This window comes from Oncorhynchus keta, chromosome 35 (assembly GCF_023373465.1).
Source record: "Oncorhynchus keta strain PuntledgeMale-10-30-2019 chromosome 35, Oket_V2, whole genome shotgun sequence".
Taxonomy (NCBI): Eukaryota; Metazoa; Chordata; class Actinopteri; order Salmoniformes; family Salmonidae; genus Oncorhynchus; species Oncorhynchus keta.
In genome coordinates, this window is record NC_068455.1 from 58937348 (window position 1) to 58957067 (window position 19720).

General features: G+C 44.6%; 1 protein-coding gene across 2 annotated transcripts in view; it reads left to right on the forward strand.

Annotated features, from left to right (window-relative positions):
• focad (focadhesin) overlaps positions 1 to 19720 on the forward strand; it is a 63173-nt gene that overhangs the window by 16027 nt on the left and 27426 nt on the right. The window contains exons 6-15 of one of the 2 annotated variants that reach the window (XM_035753029.2): positions 3214 to 3315; positions 3727 to 3970; positions 4139 to 4339; positions 4905 to 4992; positions 5288 to 5481; positions 5766 to 6026; positions 13905 to 14009; positions 14341 to 14442; positions 18448 to 18575; positions 19001 to 19127. In XM_035753029.2, coding sequence (XP_035608922.2) covers positions 3214 to 3315; positions 3727 to 3970; positions 4139 to 4339; positions 4905 to 4992; positions 5288 to 5481; positions 5766 to 6026; positions 13905 to 14009; positions 14341 to 14442; positions 18448 to 18575; positions 19001 to 19127 — 1552 coding nt within the window. The remainder of the gene's footprint in view (positions 1 to 3213; positions 3316 to 3726; positions 3971 to 4138; positions 4340 to 4904; positions 4993 to 5287; positions 5482 to 5765; positions 6027 to 13904; positions 14010 to 14340; positions 14443 to 18447; positions 18576 to 19000; positions 19128 to 19720) is intronic. The other variant, XM_035753031.2, reaches the window with a different exon arrangement.

Consider the following 19720-nt stretch of genomic DNA (forward strand, 5'->3'; position numbering starts at 1 on the left):
GAATTCTAGCTGTAAAGGGACACTTAAAATTAGTCTGACAATTTCAGACCTCAACTCGGGTGTCAAACTGATTCCACGGAGGGCCGATTGTCTGTGGGTTTTTGGACATAGACAACCTGGTCAGGGGAGTTCCTTACTAATTAATGACTTTATTAATCTATCAAGTACAATGGTGGAGTGAAAACCCGCAGACACTGCCCTCTGTGGAAAAGTTTGACACGTGTCCTAACTGGTCTAATGGGGGAGGTGTGTTCATGTTGCACGCCATCTGTTATGTGGGCTAGATCCAGCTGTTTGCCTCAATCACAAATGAATGGAAAAGATAAACACTATCTAATTTCCAAATCTTTTCCATTCATTATAACTTCAGCCATATAGCCGGGTATAGTGTATCTACACAACCAATGGTGTGGGATGTGCATTTCAGACCACTTTTAAAATCTGAAGATGAGAAACTTTGATTTTAAAGCCCCGCTACCCTCCAACCCAGCGCCCTTTATTCTGCCACTGCCAATGAACTTGCAGTTCAACAATGGCAAGGTAGCAAGGTCAGTCTTGTCAGCTTCCTGCTCCCTCCATTGTCTGGCTGTGAAAGCAGGTAATGGTGGGTCTGTCTGGTCTGTCTGGAGAGAAAGAAGGCCTGATGGATAGGCCGCATTGAACTGGAGGTTGAGACGAACCACGGGGAACCTGAGGAGCGGGATAGAGAGATAGTCAGACAGATTACGCCATGGGATGTGGAGGGAAAGGGGATGCTTTGTTCCGCAAGAGACTATGGCAGGCAAGCTGGTCAGTCACACGAGAGAGAGAAAGAGGGAGGGAGAGCGAGAGACGTCCTTCCTCCGGTGTTGGAGGCACTCAGTGGCGCATGCAATGATTGACGTGGGGCAGTGGTCACAATCACGCCTGTCTGTCTGCAGGCAATGTCCCCCTGCCACAAGTGTGTTGTTTTAACCTGGGCCTTTGTCTTGTTCAAAGGCCATGTCAAATCTCTCTTAAAAGGTAGACTTCAGGTTGGTTTACACATTCAGATTCTGAAGAGTGGAATGCTATATCCTCGTTATTGTAATCCATGAATCACTTTTCATAAAAGAGCCTTTGCCCTCTTCAGCTCCACCGGTGTTCAGAGTTTACCCACTTTTCTTTAACCACTAAGACAGTCAACCATTTCCCACTTACAACTACACTGCCAGAATCTGGACTGGAGCTCCTTTTCTGACCTAATTGAACGTCATTGTGGATTGTTGGGACCAGGAGCACCACAGCCCCTCTGTTCGCCAGTCGGCCGGTGGCCAGTTCTTAGGCTGGGCACGGTCTGCCTGACGCCAGCTCTGCCCCAACCCCCAGGTGGCAGGGGGAAGACTGGGATGAGGGGCGAGGGCAGGCATTAGCTTCTTTGGCTTTGGTAGTCGTCCTCGTAATGTTTTTGTGCCCCCTCTCTTTTGTTGTCCAGTCTGACAGTAGGTAAGGTCAGATCCTGTTACAATGACTGCCAGGCCATTTCAAGGCATTGCCAGGGACTTTGCTGGGTTGAGAGGTTTCCTATGTGAGCTGCTTTCTTGTCGGCCTGAGCTCCATTAGCCTTTGCTTGAGGCATAGGACTTGCCTACATCAACCTTTTTTTAAGCTTGGTGGTCAGAAGTGTATCCATTGTCCTGGTCAGAAGTGTATCCATTGTCCTGGAGGAATCTATGTACACTTTGGGCAGATCAGAAGAAGAACTCGTTTGCCAAGTTACACAGAGCTTTGTAGACCGAAGAAATTTGAAAGCCTCTGGTTATGCACATTTTTAAGGCTCAGCATGACAAAATTATATATGTTTAAGATGGACTAAAAGGTAATAGACCTATATTAAGACTATTTGGCTTGTTTCCAACTAAGACAGATTCTTAGATAATTAGTACATCTAAATGTGACTTTATATTGTTTGAGGGGTAGGTCACATCTCGGTGAAACAATTTTGTGACAAAAGATTAAGCTGCTGACTGATATCTGACCTAATTCAGAGTTCTGTGGTCATTTTAGGATGTTAGTTGTGTTTATGCAGCAGTCCAATTCCGATCTTTTGGCAATTATTTGCATATCTCATACCTATCTAAACTGTGTAAAATGTGTAAACATTTACAACAACAAAAAACCACATGGAATCTAATCTTTTGACCTCCAATATATACCACTTCCATATGTGGATCTCAATTCTGATACAAACCCTATCCTCCATATGCGGCCTCTGTCAGGGCACTCATATCAGATTTTTTTTTGCTCTGATGTGTTTCTTATTGCGCACAACCTGCCTTTACCATGACAACCACCAACTTTTTAAGGAACTGGGATGGGAAATGAGCATTGCATCTGCATGCTACTTCAAATGCTACATCAGTGTGAATGTGCAAATCTGATATGGGTCACATGTAAAACTGTGTGTGGAGGGTCAGAAAGAGATATCGGATATAGAAAGAAAATCTGATTTAGGGTGGCTGTGTAAACAGCCTTTGACCTCAACATCAAGTTATTCAGAAGAACATTTGCCTGAGAAACTCTTAGTCGATGAGGCCCAGATGCATCAGTCAGTCACACCCCTCTTCAAGGCCAGGCTTCTGCTGGACTCACACTCATTCAGGGAAAGACTATGAGCATGACGAACTGGCCATAATATCTGCACTATTACCCACTGGCCTGTAATATAATGAAATATCTACATAAGGGAACAGAATACATTAAACCAAATATCCAAATGTCTTTTTTCCTGTTTTTTATATATTCATGCGTATGTGTTGCATTAGCTTTCAAACTAAACTAAACTCCAGTACTTTTCACATGGACTTGAAACCGGAAACCTTGATTGCTTTGCGTTGGCCTTGTCAGCTAAATGAGATGAAGGAAGACGGATAAACAAATGGGATAATTGATTATGAATTATTGTTTATTTAAGTGTCTTTGCTGCCCAGACATATGGGCTTATAAGACACTATGGTTGCATCCCATATGCCACCCTATTATCGACATAGTGAACTTCATTTGACCAGGGCCCATAGTGTTCTGGTCAAAAGTAGTGAACCACATAAGGAATAGGTTGCCGCTTTGGGATGCACACTAATTTTACTGATTTATTTACAGCGTGTGAGCAAACAACTCATCTCCACACATCCATAGAGATTGCATACCTACCAGTAGCCCAAAGCAAAACCAAACAAATAAATTAATATGTTACAGGAGCAGCCCCCATCCATACATCATCGTCTTGGAGAACCGTCCTGACTGCTGGCCCGTTCTGCTGCTGGAGATTGACGACTTCATCCAGCGGGCCGCTGACAGGTTAGCTAAAGGGTTTCCTTCCCTGGCCAGCCCCGGGAACGAACTAGAGGTGAGGCCGAACTGCTCGGCCTTCAAACATGTCCAAGTCATCTGGTCGTTCAGCTGGAGTGTCCTCCATAACTCATGACATGACTGTCAGCTAGTTCACCTGTTTGATTTGTGTTCTTCTTTGAGGCGTGATATTATCTACTTTTAAATATGCTTTACAGTTACATTTTACTACATGGACATGCAAGTGTGTGTTTAACACAGATTTCTCGTGTGTGTGTGTGTGTGTGTGTGTGTGTGCGTGCATAACACGCAAACAACTCATCTCCACACATCCATTGCCACCAGTGCAAAACCAAACAAATAAATTAATATTTACAGGAGCAGCCCCCATCCATACATCATCGTGCAGAACACGTGTAGGGGTGAGTCTGCGTACGTGACCATGTTGGCCCCCTTCCTCCGCTACCTGTACTGTGAGCCCCAGCGGCTGCCAGAGTACGCTCTGCTCAGACACAGCCTCCTCAGGGTCCTACTGCCCCCCCAGCCGGGGGATCACAACCAAGAAAAGAAGAAAGACCAGGAAACTGAAGAGGACCCGGGACAGAGCCCTGTGGTATGCCACAGCCTGGTTCGCTGTCTCTACGAGCTAGTTCCTCACATGCAGGTGAGATGAGATTGATGTTCCTTTTTGTTTCTTTGAGGAAACACACCATTTACAGTGTAGACATGAACCTGTGAACCCACTATAGCACAACACAGCACATGTGAAAGACACAACATAGCAGGTATGGTATGATCATTGACGCGGCCTGTGTTATGTCTCCATCTTCAGGTGGACAGTGTGGAGGCAGTGTTGGAGCTGCGGGGCCTCGTGGAGGCCATGATCCCGGCTCTGGAGTTGGCCGACTGGGGGAGTGAGAGGGCCCAGCTGGCCCTGCAGCTGCTGTGTGCCTGTCAGCTAAGTCTGAAGCTTAGCGGAGACTGCAGACCACTACTCCAACTACTGCACCAGCTCCTCCCCACCCGCACAGAGGTGAGCCAGCCGGACAAGCCAAAATAGTTTAAAATGGCTTCCTCACCTTGTCTTCATCTCCTTCATCTGCACAGATCAGTAAACAGTTTTTGTGGGTTCTAATGAGATCAGTCTCTTGCTTCACGCTCTTTCAGACGTTGCCGCTGTTTATGGTTATGTTATATTTCTGAGAAGGAAGAACCCCCAGCAAACCGTTTCCCCACAGACGGACACAAAGCACAGCAGCTCTTTAGCTTGTTTGTCTGCCTGTGGCTGTGGAGGTTTGTTAGGATTCTGTCGACAGCTCCCGCTCAATGTATCCAGATCCGCCTCGCGGTGCGATCCTAATCTCCTCAAAGCATTGGTTTGGGAGCATATACAGCTCCAAAGATTCCTCCGGGGGTCGAAGACTGAGAGGGAATCTTTGGAGCTCAGTGTGCTGCGCTTACGATCCCTGCGTTTTCAAGACCCCTCGGGGGTGGGATGTGTGTGTTTGTGTTGGGGGGGGTAGGAGGGGGTTGTCAGTTTGTATTCTCACTTCCTCGAAAGTGCGTGCGTGTGACTGTGCATGTGTGTGTTTTTCCAGGAGTTCCCTGTGGAGGACATGATGGTGGGCTTGGCTCTGCTCCTTCTCGAGGCCTCAGCGTCCCAGCAGACCGGGCTGCTTACATTGGGTATCAACTCTCTCTCAGCTTCCTCTCCTTACACAGACTGGTCCCTCTCTCTTCTCCTCTAAAATCACCTCTCTCGCTCTTTCCTTTTGCCTCTTTCTCTACTACTCTCACCTGTCTCACTCTTCCACACTCTTTCCCTCCCCCACACTTGCCTCTCTTTTCTCTACCTTCCCTACATGCACCTCTCTGTCTCTGTCCACTATACTTGCCTCTGGCTATCCACACACTCACCTCTCCCTCTCTCTCCATCCCTACACCCCAACTCTCTTAATGATGATATCTTTACCCCCTGCAGCCCTAAGTCTGGCCCCCCCAGAGTGTGAGCGACCCCCCTGGGGTACCCCGGTGCTGGTGCTGCCTCTCCTGCAGGTCCTCTCCTGCTCATCCCTCATGGAGCCCCTGACGGACTCCCGCACACACACACGCAACCAGAGCCTGGCCCAGAGTCTCCTACAGAATGCGCAGAGAGAGTCCTCCAAGCCTGCTGAGGTAAACAAATGCACTTCTTAGGGTTAATTTCTATAAAGGCCTACTCACAAAAAAACTTGAAGCGGGATTTACCTCCAGATTGTCCTTTATTTATGACGTGCATGAGAGGAGCAATGATTAATGCCAAGCAATGAAATATGCCAAGTTAACAGTACGTGTGTCATACTGTAAATATTATGCCCTGCATTCTTGTTAGCATATGGTCTTTATACCCATAGTTCTGCCAACCCCCCTCCAACCTTCATCTCCCCCTTATCCCCACTCTCTTTCCTACTCTTTACCAGAAGGTGTCCCAGTTAGCCTTACCCCTCAGCCCGTGGTCCAGTGAGTTGCTGGTGGCCACCCAGGTCCTACGCCAGGTGACAGGGGACCCGGTGGCGGCTAGCGAGTGGCTCTTGACGGTGACCTCGGCCCTGCCCCTGAGCCAGCGCGTCCCGTCTCCCCTCACCCTTACTGTGGCTCACCTGGTGGTCACCGGTCAGCAAGACGTCTGCAGACTGGCCCTGAAAACCGCAGCTGCCATCGCCCAGGCAGACCCCGCACAGGTAGCTACTGGAAACCGCATGCTGAAGCCACATATTTATTCAAGTTAATGTTGACCACATGCAGGACCACATTCATATATAACTGTAAGTTATATAAAGTTAAACTCTAGGAATTACAGAACTGTCATACTTTTTTGGGGTGAACAATAGTTTTTATTGAATCACTTAAAGATGCGTAAAAAGGTTTTGTATAATTTCAGCCAGTAGTTTTGAAAGTAGAGCTCACGAGCCAAAACGGGTCCCCAAAAATTGTGCACAACGTCATCCTGCAAAAAAAATACAAAAATGTTACGGATATATTTTTTGGCCTGCCCTGTTGTTCAGAACGGTAAACTGGGGCAAATCGCTTTGAAACTGAAAACAAAAATGTGCATTCTTATTCTCTGTTTCACTCTGCTTCCAAACAATTTCTCCCTACTGAACACAACCCTGTTTGTTGCTATCACTACAGTGCATATGGAAAGTATTCAGACCCTTTGCTATGAGATTTGAAATTGAGCTCAGGTGCATCCTGTTTCCATTGATCATCCTTGAGATGTTTCTACAACTTGATTGGAGTCAACCTGTGGTAAATTCAATTGATTGGACATTACTTGGGAAGGCACACACCTGTCTATTAAGCTCCCACAGTTGACAGTATGTCAGAGCAAAAACCAAGCCATGAGGTTGAAGAAATTGTCCGTAGAGCTCCGAGACAGGATTGGGTTGAGGAACAGATCTGGGGAATGATACCGAACCATTTCTGCAGCATTGAAGGTCCCCACGTTTGGAACCACCAACACTCTACCTACAACTGGCCACACATCCAAACTGAGCAACCGGGGGAGAAGGGCCTTGGTCAGTGAGGTGACCAAGAACCCGGCCATCTCTGCAGCCCTCCACCAATCAGGCCTTTATGGTAGAGTCGCCAGACGGAAGCTAGTCCTCACTAAAAGGCACATGGCAGCCCACTTGGGAGTTTGCCAAAAGGCACCTAAAGGACTCTCAGACCATGAGAAACAAGATTCTCTGGTATGATGAAACCAATATAGAACTCTATAGCCTGAATGCCAAGCGTAACGTTTAGAGCAGGGGTGTCAAAGTCAAATGGACGGAGGGCCAAATAAAAATTTAGCTACAAGCCGAGGGCCGGACTGTTCGAATGTTCATTGAAAAATTTTTAAATGACGCATATAGTCTAGTGAACCTAATTGAACCTACTGAAAACCTAACAAATATATTCCAATATGATCAGATAAATAAAGCAATATTTTCTTATGGCTCTGTCAGTAATCTTTAATTTTCAACAGACACAAAAGACAAATTTCCTTTATATAAAAATCCCCATAACATGAACATTAAATGAAAGAAACCGGTATTCAAGGCACCATCAGTAGCCTATATTTTCTATTTTAGCAAAAGTGGGCTAAATTTACTTCAAAGAAAAAAACAATAATAGCAATTTTCTATCATCCACTCAACTGAAATATTTTTAAAATATAATTGGATTGAAATACAATAAAATAAAGTGCAAAAATCTATTAATCAAAAACAACACTTTGTTTAAGGAGAAGTAACATGCAGTGAAAACAAATATTAAACTTTAACTTTTAAACTTGAACTGAGTAAAAACTCTAAATATGTGATTGCACAGTAATGTTCACTTGTTTGAGGTTGAGGGTGATACTTGGTGGTGTCCCATCTTTTCCACAAGTTCATCAATGTTCGGGGTAAGGCTCTGAGCTGAGGAAATCCTCAGAATTGAGTGGAGGTGTTCAGCAGTAAGTCGACTTCTGTGTGATGTTTTGTTCAAGTTCATCAAAGAAAACAGTTGTTCACACAGGTATGTGCTGCCAAACATAGACAACGTTTGAGCAGCCTGGATGCGCAGCTGGGGCATTGTGTCGGGAGGAAACGGGCGAACTCCGCAGCACCCACTGCCGCATATTTTGCCCTCAGTGCATCATTGCATTGGAGGTCAATCAACTCCATTTGGAGGTTTGGTGGTGAGCTTTCCACGTCAACAGCAAATGGGTTACCGAGCAGTTCCAACCTGCTTTTTGTGCTTCAAAGTCAGCAAATCGGCGTCGAAAGTCAGCGGCAAGCATACCTATTTTATCAGCCAACTGTGCGCTCGGGAACGCACTGGTAGAGAGCTTCTCTTTCATGGTCTGGCAGCTGGGAAAGTGGCTCAAATTTTCTTTCCGCATCTGCGTCTCCCACAGAGTCAGTTTGGTTTTAAATGCCTTCACTGTACTGTACATATCAGAGATGACACGATCCCGACCCTGCAGCTGCAAGTTCATTGCATTCAGATGACTCGTAATGTCACACAGAAAAGCCATTTCACACAGAAACATTTCGTCTCGGAGTTGTGTTGTGTCTTTCCCTTTGCTGTCCAAGAACAGACAAATCTCCTCACGAAGCTCGAAACATCTTTGAAGCACCTTTCCCTGGCTTAGCCATCACACCTCTGTGTGATAAGGCAAATCACCATGCTCCGTTTCTAACTCCGTCAGAAATGCCTTGAACTGGCGGTGATTCAAACCTTTGGCTCTGATAAAGTTAACTGTGCGCGTGATGATGCTCATTACATGCTCCATTTTCAAGGCTTTACCGCACAACGCTTCCTGGTGTATGATACAATGATAAGCTGTCAGCTCACCTGTCGCGTTTTCCTCTTGCATCTTTTCCCGTATCTTCGCCACCAGTCCGCTCCTGTGTCCACACATCGCAGGTGCTCCGTCGGTTGTCAAACCCACGAGTTTTTCCCAAGGCAGCTCCATCTCATTTACACATCTTGACACCTCTTCATACAAATCATGCCCCGTAGTTGTGCCATGCATAGGATGTAAAGCCAAAAACTCCTCTGTCACGCTTAGGCTGGAGTCCACTCCGCGGATGAAAATTGACAACTGGGCAATGTCAGAAATGTCGGTGCTCTCATCCACAGCCAAGGAATATGCAATGAAATCTTTTCCCTTTTTCACAAGCTGCTCTTTTAGATTGATGGACAACTGGTCTACTCTCTCGGCAATGGTGTTTCTGCTCAGACTCACATTTAAAAAGAGTTGCCTTTTTTCTGGGCAAACTTCGTCACAAACTTTAATCATGCAGTTTTTGATGAAATCCCCCTCCGTAAATGGCCGGGCTGATTTAGCGATCTCTTCTGCCAAAATAAAACTGGCCTTGACAGCAGCCTGGCCTTGTGATTTGGCTTTTTTGAACAGAGCCTGTCGAGATTTGAGGCCTCGTTTTAATTCCTCTGCCTTTTGTAGCCTTTGTTCCATGTCCATATTCTTGTTTTTGTCCGCGTGTTTCGTTTCATAATGTCGTCTCAGATTATACTCTTTCAGTACCGCCACACTTTCTCCACACAGAAGACACACAGGTTTTCCAGCTACCTCCGTGAACAAATACTCCGACTCCCACCTTGTTTGAAACCCCGGTTCTCAGTGTCCACCTTCCGTTTTGCCATTTTTGATGGGTATCTGAAAGTTAATTTTACTGTGATGCTGACAACTGCTGTGCCAATAAATATTGAAATGAAGCAGCCTACTGCTCGGTGCGTCACCGTTGCATTGTGGGAAATGTAGTATTGGTGCGTGTAAAAGATCTGCGGGCTGCCGGCTTGCTGCGGTCTGCGGGCCGGTTCTAATAATAAATCAAGATCATCCCAGGGGCCGTAAAAAACCTTCTCTCGGGCCGGATGTGGCCCGCGGGCCTTGACTCTGACATATGTGGTTTAGAGGAAGCCAGGCACTGCTCTTCACCTGGCAATACCATCCCTCCGGCTTAAGCATGGTGGTGGTAGCTTCATGTGGCAGGGACTGAGACTAATCAGGATCGAGGGAAAGATGAACGGAACAAAGTACAGAGATCCTTGATTGAAACCTGCTCTAGAGGTTCACCTTCCAACAGGACAACGACCCTAAACACACAGCCAAGACAACGTAGGAGTGGCTTCGGGACAAGTCTCTGAATGTCCTTGAGTGGTCCAGCCAGATCCCTGGACTTGAACCCAATCGAACATCTCTGGAGAGACCTGAAAATAGTTGTGCAGCGACACTCCCCATCCAACCAGACAGAGAGGATCCAGACCTGAGAGGATCTACAGAGAGGAATGGGAAAAACTCCCCAAATACAGATGTGCCAAGCTTGTAGCGTCATACCTAAGAAGACTCGAGGCTGCCAAAGGTGCTTCAACAAAGTACTGAGTAAAGGGTCTCAGTACTTATGTAAATGCGAAATTTCAGTTTTTATTTGCAATACTTTTACAGACCTTTCTAAAAACCTGTTTTTGCTTTGTCATTATGGGGTATTGTGTGTAGATTGATGAGGGGAAAATAAAACGATTGAATCCATTTTAGAATAAGGCGTAATGTAACAAAATGTGGAAAAAGTGAAGGGGTTGAAATACTTTCCGGATGCACTATATACCGCCGGTTGAAAGGCAAAGGATTAAAACCGTCAGACACTGTGACCCCGGAGGACTATCACCTGCTATAGACAATAAAGAAATGTCACATTGTATATCACCCTTATTTGCAGCGCTCATTAGATGGCTTAGTGCACACCTTTTGATTCTGTAATTGCTCCCTGAGCGCCTGTTGTTCTGCTAGTTAAGTGGGGAGCAGTAAGTTATTGGTGCCTTTTATACCCATGGTATTTCCGTGTGTGTGCGTGTGTGTGTGTGTACAGTATGAAGCATGTTTGTGTCGTTACAGTGTGTGTGTGTGTGTCGACACCCCATATACAGTTTTTATGGGCTGATTAATTTCTCCTTTACACCATTGGCTTGTGGGCTAATTCCCCCCGACCTCCATGTCTCTCAGTAACTAGGAGGCTAAATCACAACACCACCACTGCGGCTGCCGCAGCCTGCAGGCACTAGGGTGCTGCAAACACGAGATTTACAAGCCACAAATAGAAACACGCTAGGCTACTATCTACAGTATTATTCATGTTTTCTACTTACGGTCTTGTCACTACAATGCTAACTTGTAGAGTCTTCAGGCACTGCAGTGCAACAACGGAAGGAAGGACCTAGTCTTTAACCAAGAAGAACAGACAACGCAATTACCAACACAATAATCAACCATTCAATCACCATCTAAACTCTGTAGTTACACTCAATGCACTGTTGAGTGGCTGTTTCAAGCTTCTCAGAGTAGGAGTGCTGATCTAGGATCAGGTTCCCCCTGTTTAAGTAATCTTACTGACTGAAATGTGAAAGTCAAAACTAATCCTACTCTAGTAGTTTGACACCATATGGCCCCAGATTTTTACAACAGTGCATTTAATGTAATTGCAGAGGTGGTTGGTTATTGTATTGGGGAACACAGGTGGCCGTTCCCTCGAGAAGGCACACAAAAAAAAACGGGAAGGGAGAGAACCCCCCCCCGCCCCATGATAAGCCATGCAGATGTTGGGGTTGCTAGGCAACAGGGCAAGGTGTGGGCGAACGGGGAGCGATAAGCGCGTTATGCTAATTAAGGCATAGCAGTGGCAGAGGCATCGCCGACAGGGGACTGAGGGTCAGAGAAGGACACCTTTCTCTCAGTCTTTTACTCCCGGAAGGAAGGAAAGAAGGAAGCAAGGTATGGAGTAGTGGCTTTAACCTCTGCTCTGACACGACCGTTTGGGGCGCCCATTGGGGCATTTCAGAGGATTCCCTCAAAATGTAATTGGATTTTTAAGAACTGAAAATAGCTCTTTCACGGCGCACTTAGCTTCAAAGGCCAGGGACTTAAGTTAACGTTTTTGGATGAAACCAATTGCACACAATTTCAACCCAAACCAGGGGGCAACAGAGTTAGGTGGAGACATGGAAACGTATAGTAGTGATGAAAGTAGAGAATGGTAGGCACACTGACAGTGACGTGGAATTCTATCAATCCAAACGCATCCAATGTTTGCGCTAACTGGTAAGGGACATTCCTGATCTCACCTTGGTGTCCATAAGATCATGGATATTGGCCAAGTCATGAATGGTCCAAGAGAGGGAGGCCTGCTATCCATGTGGAGGGGCCAGAGGCTACGTCCCTGTTATTGGGGGGGGGGGGGCACAGGGAGTTAATCCCGCGCCGTCTCAGTTTACACTGTTTGGGGTAGGAGGGGCTATATGATTTTAGGAGGGAACCACTGAGCATTCCCATTCCGGAGGTTGTTATTAAGCCTTACAGTGCCTTCAGAAAGAATTCATACCTGTTGACTTATTCCACGTTTTGTAGTGTTACAACCTGAATTCAAAATGAAGAGAAAAAAAGGTAAAACCTCACCCATCTATCTACACATAATACCCCATAATAATAAAGTGAAAACATGTTTTTAGAAATTCTTGCTAATTTGTTGAAAATGAAATACTAAAATATCTTATTTACATAGGTATTCACAGTCAATACCTTGTTAGAAGCAGCTTTGTGGTTACAGTTGTCATTATTTCTGGCTAAGTCTTTAAGAGCTTTCCACTCCTGGATTGTGCAACATTTGCCCATTTTTTTATTTTCAAAATGATTTAAGCTCTGTGAAATTCATTCACTGTCTTCTTGGTAAACAACTCCAGTGTAGATTTAGCCTTGTGTTTTAGGTTATTGTCCTTCTGAAAGGGAACTTAATTCTGCAGACTGAACAAGGTTTTCCTCTAGGATTTTGCATGGGCTTAGCTTAATTTATGTTTTATCCATAAAAACTCCCCAGTCCTTAAAGATGACAAGCATAACCATAACATGATGCAGCCACCACTATGCTTGAAAATATGAGTGGTACTCAGTAATGTGTTGAAGGCACTGCATCTATACCTTATGTACTTAACGCAAGAACACAAGGCTGTTCCACTTTCTTGCGTAGCAAAAACAAGCAAACAAATGCAGCATATTTTTGCCTGTGTACCTATCTGGCCACAGTTTTCTATTTGGCCAATGGGTCTGCTGTTTGGCACCCCTTCACTATACTGTATGGAGGGCTGGCTGTATATTGGACGTGTGTGCATTACCTAATTTGTCCTTATTGCTTTCTATAATAACAGATTAATTTTCTCTCAGTTCCCTTTCCATATTCTCTCGTCTTGGCCTGGGATGATCATGATGCTACCTCCACTAGAACTGACACTAATTTGGCTGGGGTTGTCTGTTTGTTCTGCCCCCAAGGCTCTATATGTTTGTCAGGGTTTGTGGGAGAGAGAGGAAGCATACTTAGGTGTCTTGGAATGGCAAAAGCCTCTGGGACAAGACTGCTTTTGTACAACAGTGTGTCAGCTGTGGGGGGTTGGAAAGAAGGAAGGCGAGAGAGTGGGAGTGAAAAGCGAGAGACAGAAGTAAGTTATTAAGAAAGGAAGAAATTAAGGAATGAGGAGCTCCTTGAGAGTGGGGGAGGGAGTGGGGGGGAACACCAGCGCAGGAACGCGACTTTCAAAGTTCAAAGCCCGACGATTCCTTTGCCTCTTCCTTGCGCTGTGTGGCGGCGGGGGTGGCGGTGGCGGGTGAGATGGATCGGTTGTGACAGTGTGCAGCTTAGCGCGGCCTGTAATGATGTGGGTGAGAAGAACTCGGGCAAGAATGTAGAATATTACCCCCCTTACTCCCACTCTCCCCTATACAAGAAGAAAAGTGCTTCAAGTAAACATGCTTCAACTAGTGTTCCCCCCGTCTGTCCTGTCCGTCTGTCACTCACTCACTCACTCACTCACTCACTTTCTCCCCCCTCTCTCTCTCTCTCTCTCTCTCTCTCTCTCTCTCTCTCTCTCTCTCTCTCTCTCTCTCTCTCTCTCTCTCTCTCTCTCTCTCTCTCTCTCTCTCTCTCCTCTCTCTCTCTCTCTCTCTCTCTCTCTCACCCTCTCTCTCTCTCTCTCTCTCTCTCACCCCTCCCTGTCTTTCCCTCCCTCGCTCTCTCTCTCTGCAGGTCCCATCCCTTCTTCATGTTCTGTTGTTTAAGCTGGGGAAGGAGTGTGACCCAGACTTGTCCCACGCTGTGCTGTACTCGCTGCCAAACTTTGGGACCCATAAGGTACTTACTGCACTGCACACGGCTGGCCTGTTTGAAAGGCTGAGTCATATCCCCAAACAGTGGAAAAATGCTATACTTTTAGCTGCTATAACTAGTAGGAGTTTTAACGTCAAAGGAGAAGTTTTAGAGAAGACTTTGCATCTCATCGCCTCACATTGAATATGGTCAAGATAGACTTAACGCAAAGCCTTCCAAGAAAGCTTCCTGTGTACCAATTTATGCATGAGTGTCATTGAATAGTGTATTGGCTCAAACTTAACATCATACTTTATGTTGACGTGTGTCTGTGTGTGTGGCTTCCCCTCTCTGACATGTGTTGTGTGGTTGTCAGTTGTGTCTTCCCCAGGTGCTCCACACTCTCCAGATGCTGGGCAGCGCCCCCAAGCTGAGGGCCGTGGCACTGCGCCTCATGACCGCTCTGTGGGAGAAACAGGTTAGTGATGGGAGAGCAATAGTCTAAGTCATACTTTTTTCTATTTGAATATATACATACAGTGCATTTGGAAAGTATTCAGGCCCATTGACTTTTTCCACATTTTGTTACATTAAAGCCTTATTCTAAAAATGGATTGCCTTTAAAAAACATCCTCATCAATTTACACACAAGACCCGATAATGACAAAGCAAAAATACCTTATTTACGTAAGTATTCAGACCCTTTGCTATAAGATTTGAAATTGAGCTCAGGTGCATCTTTTCCATTGATCATCCTTGATGTTTCTACATGTCCACCTGTGGATTGGACATGATTTGGAAAGGCACACACCTGGGGCGTAGGTTCACCTTCCAACAGGACAACGACCCTAAGCACATAGTCAAGGCAAAGCAGGAGTGTCTTCTGGACAAGACTCTGAATGTTCTCGAGTGGGCCAGCCAGGGCCCAAACTTGAACCCGAGCAAAGATCTCTAGAGAGACCAGAAAATAGCTGTGTAGCGACACTCCCCATCCAACCTGACAGAGCTTGAGAGGATCTGCAGAGAAGAATGGGAGAAACTCCTCAAATACAGATGTGCCAAGCTTGTAGCGTCATACCCAAGAAGACTCGATGCTGTAATCACTGCCAAAGGTTTTCAAAAACCTGTTTTTGCTTTGTCATTATCGGATATTGTGTGTAGATTGATGAGGAATTATTTTTTTTAGTCGATTTTAGAATAAGGCTGCAACGTAACAAAATATGGTAAAAGTCAGGGGTCTGAATACTTTCTGAGTTGTGTGTGTGTGTGTGTGTGTGTGTGTGTGTGTGTGTGTGTGTGTGTGTGTGTGTGTGTGTGTGTGTGTGTGTGTGTGTGTGTGTGTGTGTGTGTGTGTGTGTGTGTGTGTGTGTGTGTGTGTGTGTGTGTGTGTGTGTGTGCGTGTGCGCACAGTTGAAGTCAGAGGTTTACATACACCTTAGCCAAGTACATTTATACTCAGTTTTTCACAATTCCTGAAATGTAATCCTAGTAAGAAATCCCTGTCTTAGGTCAGTTAGGATCACTACTTCATTTTACGAATGTGAAATGTCAGAATAATAGTAGAGAGAATGATTTATTTCAGTTTTTATTTATTTCATCACATTCCTAGTGGGTCAGAAGTTTACATACACTCAATTAGTATTTGGTAGCATTGCCTTTAAATTGTTTTGGGTAGCCTTCCACAAGCTTCCCACAATAAGTTGGGTGAATTTTGGCCTATTCCTCCTGACAGAGCTGGTATAATTGAGTCAGGCCTCCTTGCTCGCACACGCTTTTTCATTTCTGCCCACAAATGTTCTATAGGATTCAGTTCAGGGCTTTGTGATGGCCACTCCAATACCTTGACTTTGTTGTCCTTAAGCCATTTTGCCACAACTTTGGAAGTATGCTTGGGGTCATTGTCCATTTGGAAGACCCATTTGCGACCAAGCTTTAACCTCTCTGGGGTATGTGGAACGCTAGCGTCAGGGAAAATGGAGAGCGCCAAATTCAAATAAATTACTATAAAAATCAAACTTTCATTAAATCACACATGCAAGATAGCAAATTAAAGCTACACTTGTTGTGAATCCAGCCAACATGTCAGATTTCAAAAAGGCTTTTCGGCGAAAGCAAACGATGCTATTATCTGAGGATAGCACCTCCGTAAACAAAGAGACAGGCGCGACACAAAACGCAGAAAACGCAGAATTCATGCCTTACCTTTGACGAGCTTCTTTTGTTGGCACGCCAATATGTCCCATAAACATCACAAATGGTCCTTTTGTTCGATTAATTCTGTCGATATATATCCAAAATGTCAATTTATTTGGCACGTTTGATCCAGAAAAACACTGGTTCCAACTTGCGCAACGTAACTACAAAATATCTCAATAGTTACCTGTAAACTTTGCCAAAACATTTCAAACTACTTTTGTAATACAACTTTAGGTATTTTTTAACGTAAATAATCAATAAAATTGAAGACTGGATGATCTGTGTTCAATACAGGAGGAAAACAAACTGTAGCATGCTTTCTGGACACGCGCCTCTATCTAACAGTACACTTCAAGTGACCCTTGTTCAAGATGGCCGTACTTCTTCATTACACAAAGGAACAACCTCAACCAATTTCTAAAGATTGTTGACATCCAGTGGAAGCGATAGGAACTGCAATAAGGTCCCTTAGAAATCTGGATTCCCAATGAAAACTTATTGAAAAGAGTGTGACCTCAAAAAAAAAAAAAATCTTAATGGTTTGTCCTCGGGGTTTCGCCTGCTAAATAAGTTCTCTTATACTCACAGACATGATTCAAACCGTTTTAGAAACGTCAGGGTGTTTTCTATCCAAATCTACTAATAATATGCATATCTTATCTTCTGGGGATGAGTAGCAGGCAGTTGAATTTGGGCATGCATTTCATCCGGACGTGAAAATACTGCCCCCTGTCACCAAGAAGTTAACTTCCTGACTGATGTCTTGAGATGTTGCTTCAATATATCCACATAGTTTTCCATCCTCGGGATGCCATCTATATTGTGAAGTGCACCAGTCCCTCCTGCAGCAAAGCACCCCCAAAAATGATGCTGCCACCCCCGTTTTACTGTGGATATAGATACTTTTGTACGTGTTTCCTCCAGCGTCTTCACAAGGTCCTTTGCATTGATTTGCACTTTTTGCACCAAAGTACGTTCATCTCTAGGAGACAGAACGCATCTTCTTCCTGAGCGGTATGACGGCTACATGGTCCCATGGTGTTTATACTTGCATACTATTGTTTGTACAGATGAACGTGGTACCTTCAGACATTTGGAAATTGCTCCCAATTTCCAAACGGAGGTCTACAATTTTTTTTCTGAGGTCTTGGCTGATATCTTTTGACTTTCCAATGATGTCAAGCGAAGAGGCACTGAGTTTGAATGTAAGCCTTGAAATACATCCACAGGTACACCTCCAATTGACTCAAATTATGTCAATTAGCCTATCAGAAGAATCATTTTCTGGAATTTTCCAAGCTTTTTAAAGGCGCAGTCAACTTAGTGTATGTAAACTTTTGTCCCACTGGAATTGTGATACAGTGAATTATAAGTTAAATACTCTGTCAAAACAATTGTTGGAAAAATGACAAACTATATTTTGTTAACAAGTAATTTGTGAAGTGGTTGAAAAACAAGTTGTAATAACTCCAACCTAAGTGTATGTAAACTGTATATACTGAACAAAAATATAAACGCAACATGTAAAGTGTTGGTCCTGTGTTTTATGAGCTGAAATAAAAGATCCCAGAAAATGTCCATACGCACAAAAGCTTATTCCTCTCAAATTTGGTGCACACATTTCTTTACATCCCTGTAAGTGAGCATTTCACTTTTGCCAAGACAATCCATCCACCTGACGTGTGGCGTATCAAGAATATGATTACAGCCCGGTTTTATTGCTTCTTTAATCATAACAACAGTTTTCATTGCAAAAGGGTTTTCTAATGATCAACTAGCCTTTTAAAATTATAAACCTGGATTAGCTAACACTACGTGCCATTGGAACACAGGAGTGATGGTTGCTGATAATGGGCCTCTGTACACCTATGTAGATATTCCATTAAAAAAGCAGCCGTTTCCAGCTACAATAGTCATTTACAACATTAACAATGTCAACACTGTATTGCTGATCAATTTAATGTTATTTTAATGGACAAAAGATGTGCTTTTCTTTCAAAAACAAGGTCTAAGTGACCCTAAACTTTTGAACGGTAGTGTAGATATATAGATGTGAATATCTATTCAATATAAAGTTGTATTACGTTTTCTTGTTTTTCAGATCACAAAGACAACACAATACTTTTTTACATCCAAATAACAATACAATATATGATGCCAGCTGATTGTCCACACTGCACTTTCAGAAGGGTGTTTAATTTGCAATGCATTGTTTCCTAGGTGGCGGGAGTTGACACATTGGCAGTCTTGGTTTCAGATTAAGTGTCTCTTTCTCTCTTGGCTGTAGGACCGTGTGTACCCTGACCTCCAGAGGCTGATCTCCCAGTTCGAGAAGTCTGTGCTCCTAGGGAAGGAGGCCCAGTGGGAACAGATTCTAGCCAGGGCTGCCTGTGTCAGAGACATTTGCAGAGAGAGGTGGGCTCCAACACTCCCCTGAGACTTATACGGTCTGTCCTCTTAGGGTTCTTCCTAAGCCCCTTGCTTTCCCTATACCAAGTGTGTCCAACCCTCCTGGGGAGCTACTGGCTGTGTAGTCTTTTGCTCCGTCCCTGCTCTAACATACCTGATTCAACTGACCAGCTGCTCATCGGGACCTAGATTAGCTGAATAAGTTGTGTTGGAGCAGGGCTGGCGCAAAAGCCTGCTCACTCAGTAGCACTCCGGGAGGAGGGTTGGCCACCCCTACCCTTCCACAATTCTTCTGCACCTTACACCCTTCGATCCATATTAGATATGCGCTTGTTCAATCTTTTGAAAGTTTCAGAGCTACAAAAGTGCCTTGGAGATAAGGATTTTGAATTTGCTTCCAGAAAGAGGTTTTAATGACTCGTCTGTCACAGGCCCTACCAGCACGGAGGGGACATGCTGGCTGCCATCACACACACTCTGGCCCAGTGTTCCAGACCAGACCAGGCTGCCCCTGCTGCCTTGGCCCTGCAAGGTCTACACGAGCTCTGCCGCACCGAGGTGAGAGTACACGTGCGTGCCCGGGTTTCTGTTAGTCGGTAATTGCTGGCTTAATGACCGGATATTTTTTTGAAACGGCAATAAAATAAAATGTGGTCTGAAAAATTGACCAGGAGAAAAACCAACGCAGGCTATCAACGCGTCACCCACCACTTTACAATGTGAGCGTGAGGCCGTATGCATTTTGAAAACATACTTAATTGTTTGACACCTGAATGTTTTACTTCATGTTATGAGGCATGTCTTCACGTTCTTGAAAATCCGACCATAGAAAGATGGAGGCAATTATTTCATAACCTCATAGGGGGTGCGTGAAGTATACAATTTATCCTACCATTTCTACCAATCTGCCTGTCAGTTAGGGTTTTCATATAAGTGTTTTTTGGATTAGTTTCATTTCAATAATGTTTTTGTTTCTCAAAATTGTTGTCATGTGGAAATCATACAAATCTTTAGTTAAAATAATACAAAATATTAAAGTTTAAATTCAACTAATGCGAGAGCACCAGCCTCTGCCATATGGACACATTACCGTAATCATTGGCTGCGCAATATCATAAATGAGCGCATGGAACTCAGAGATGACCAATGCA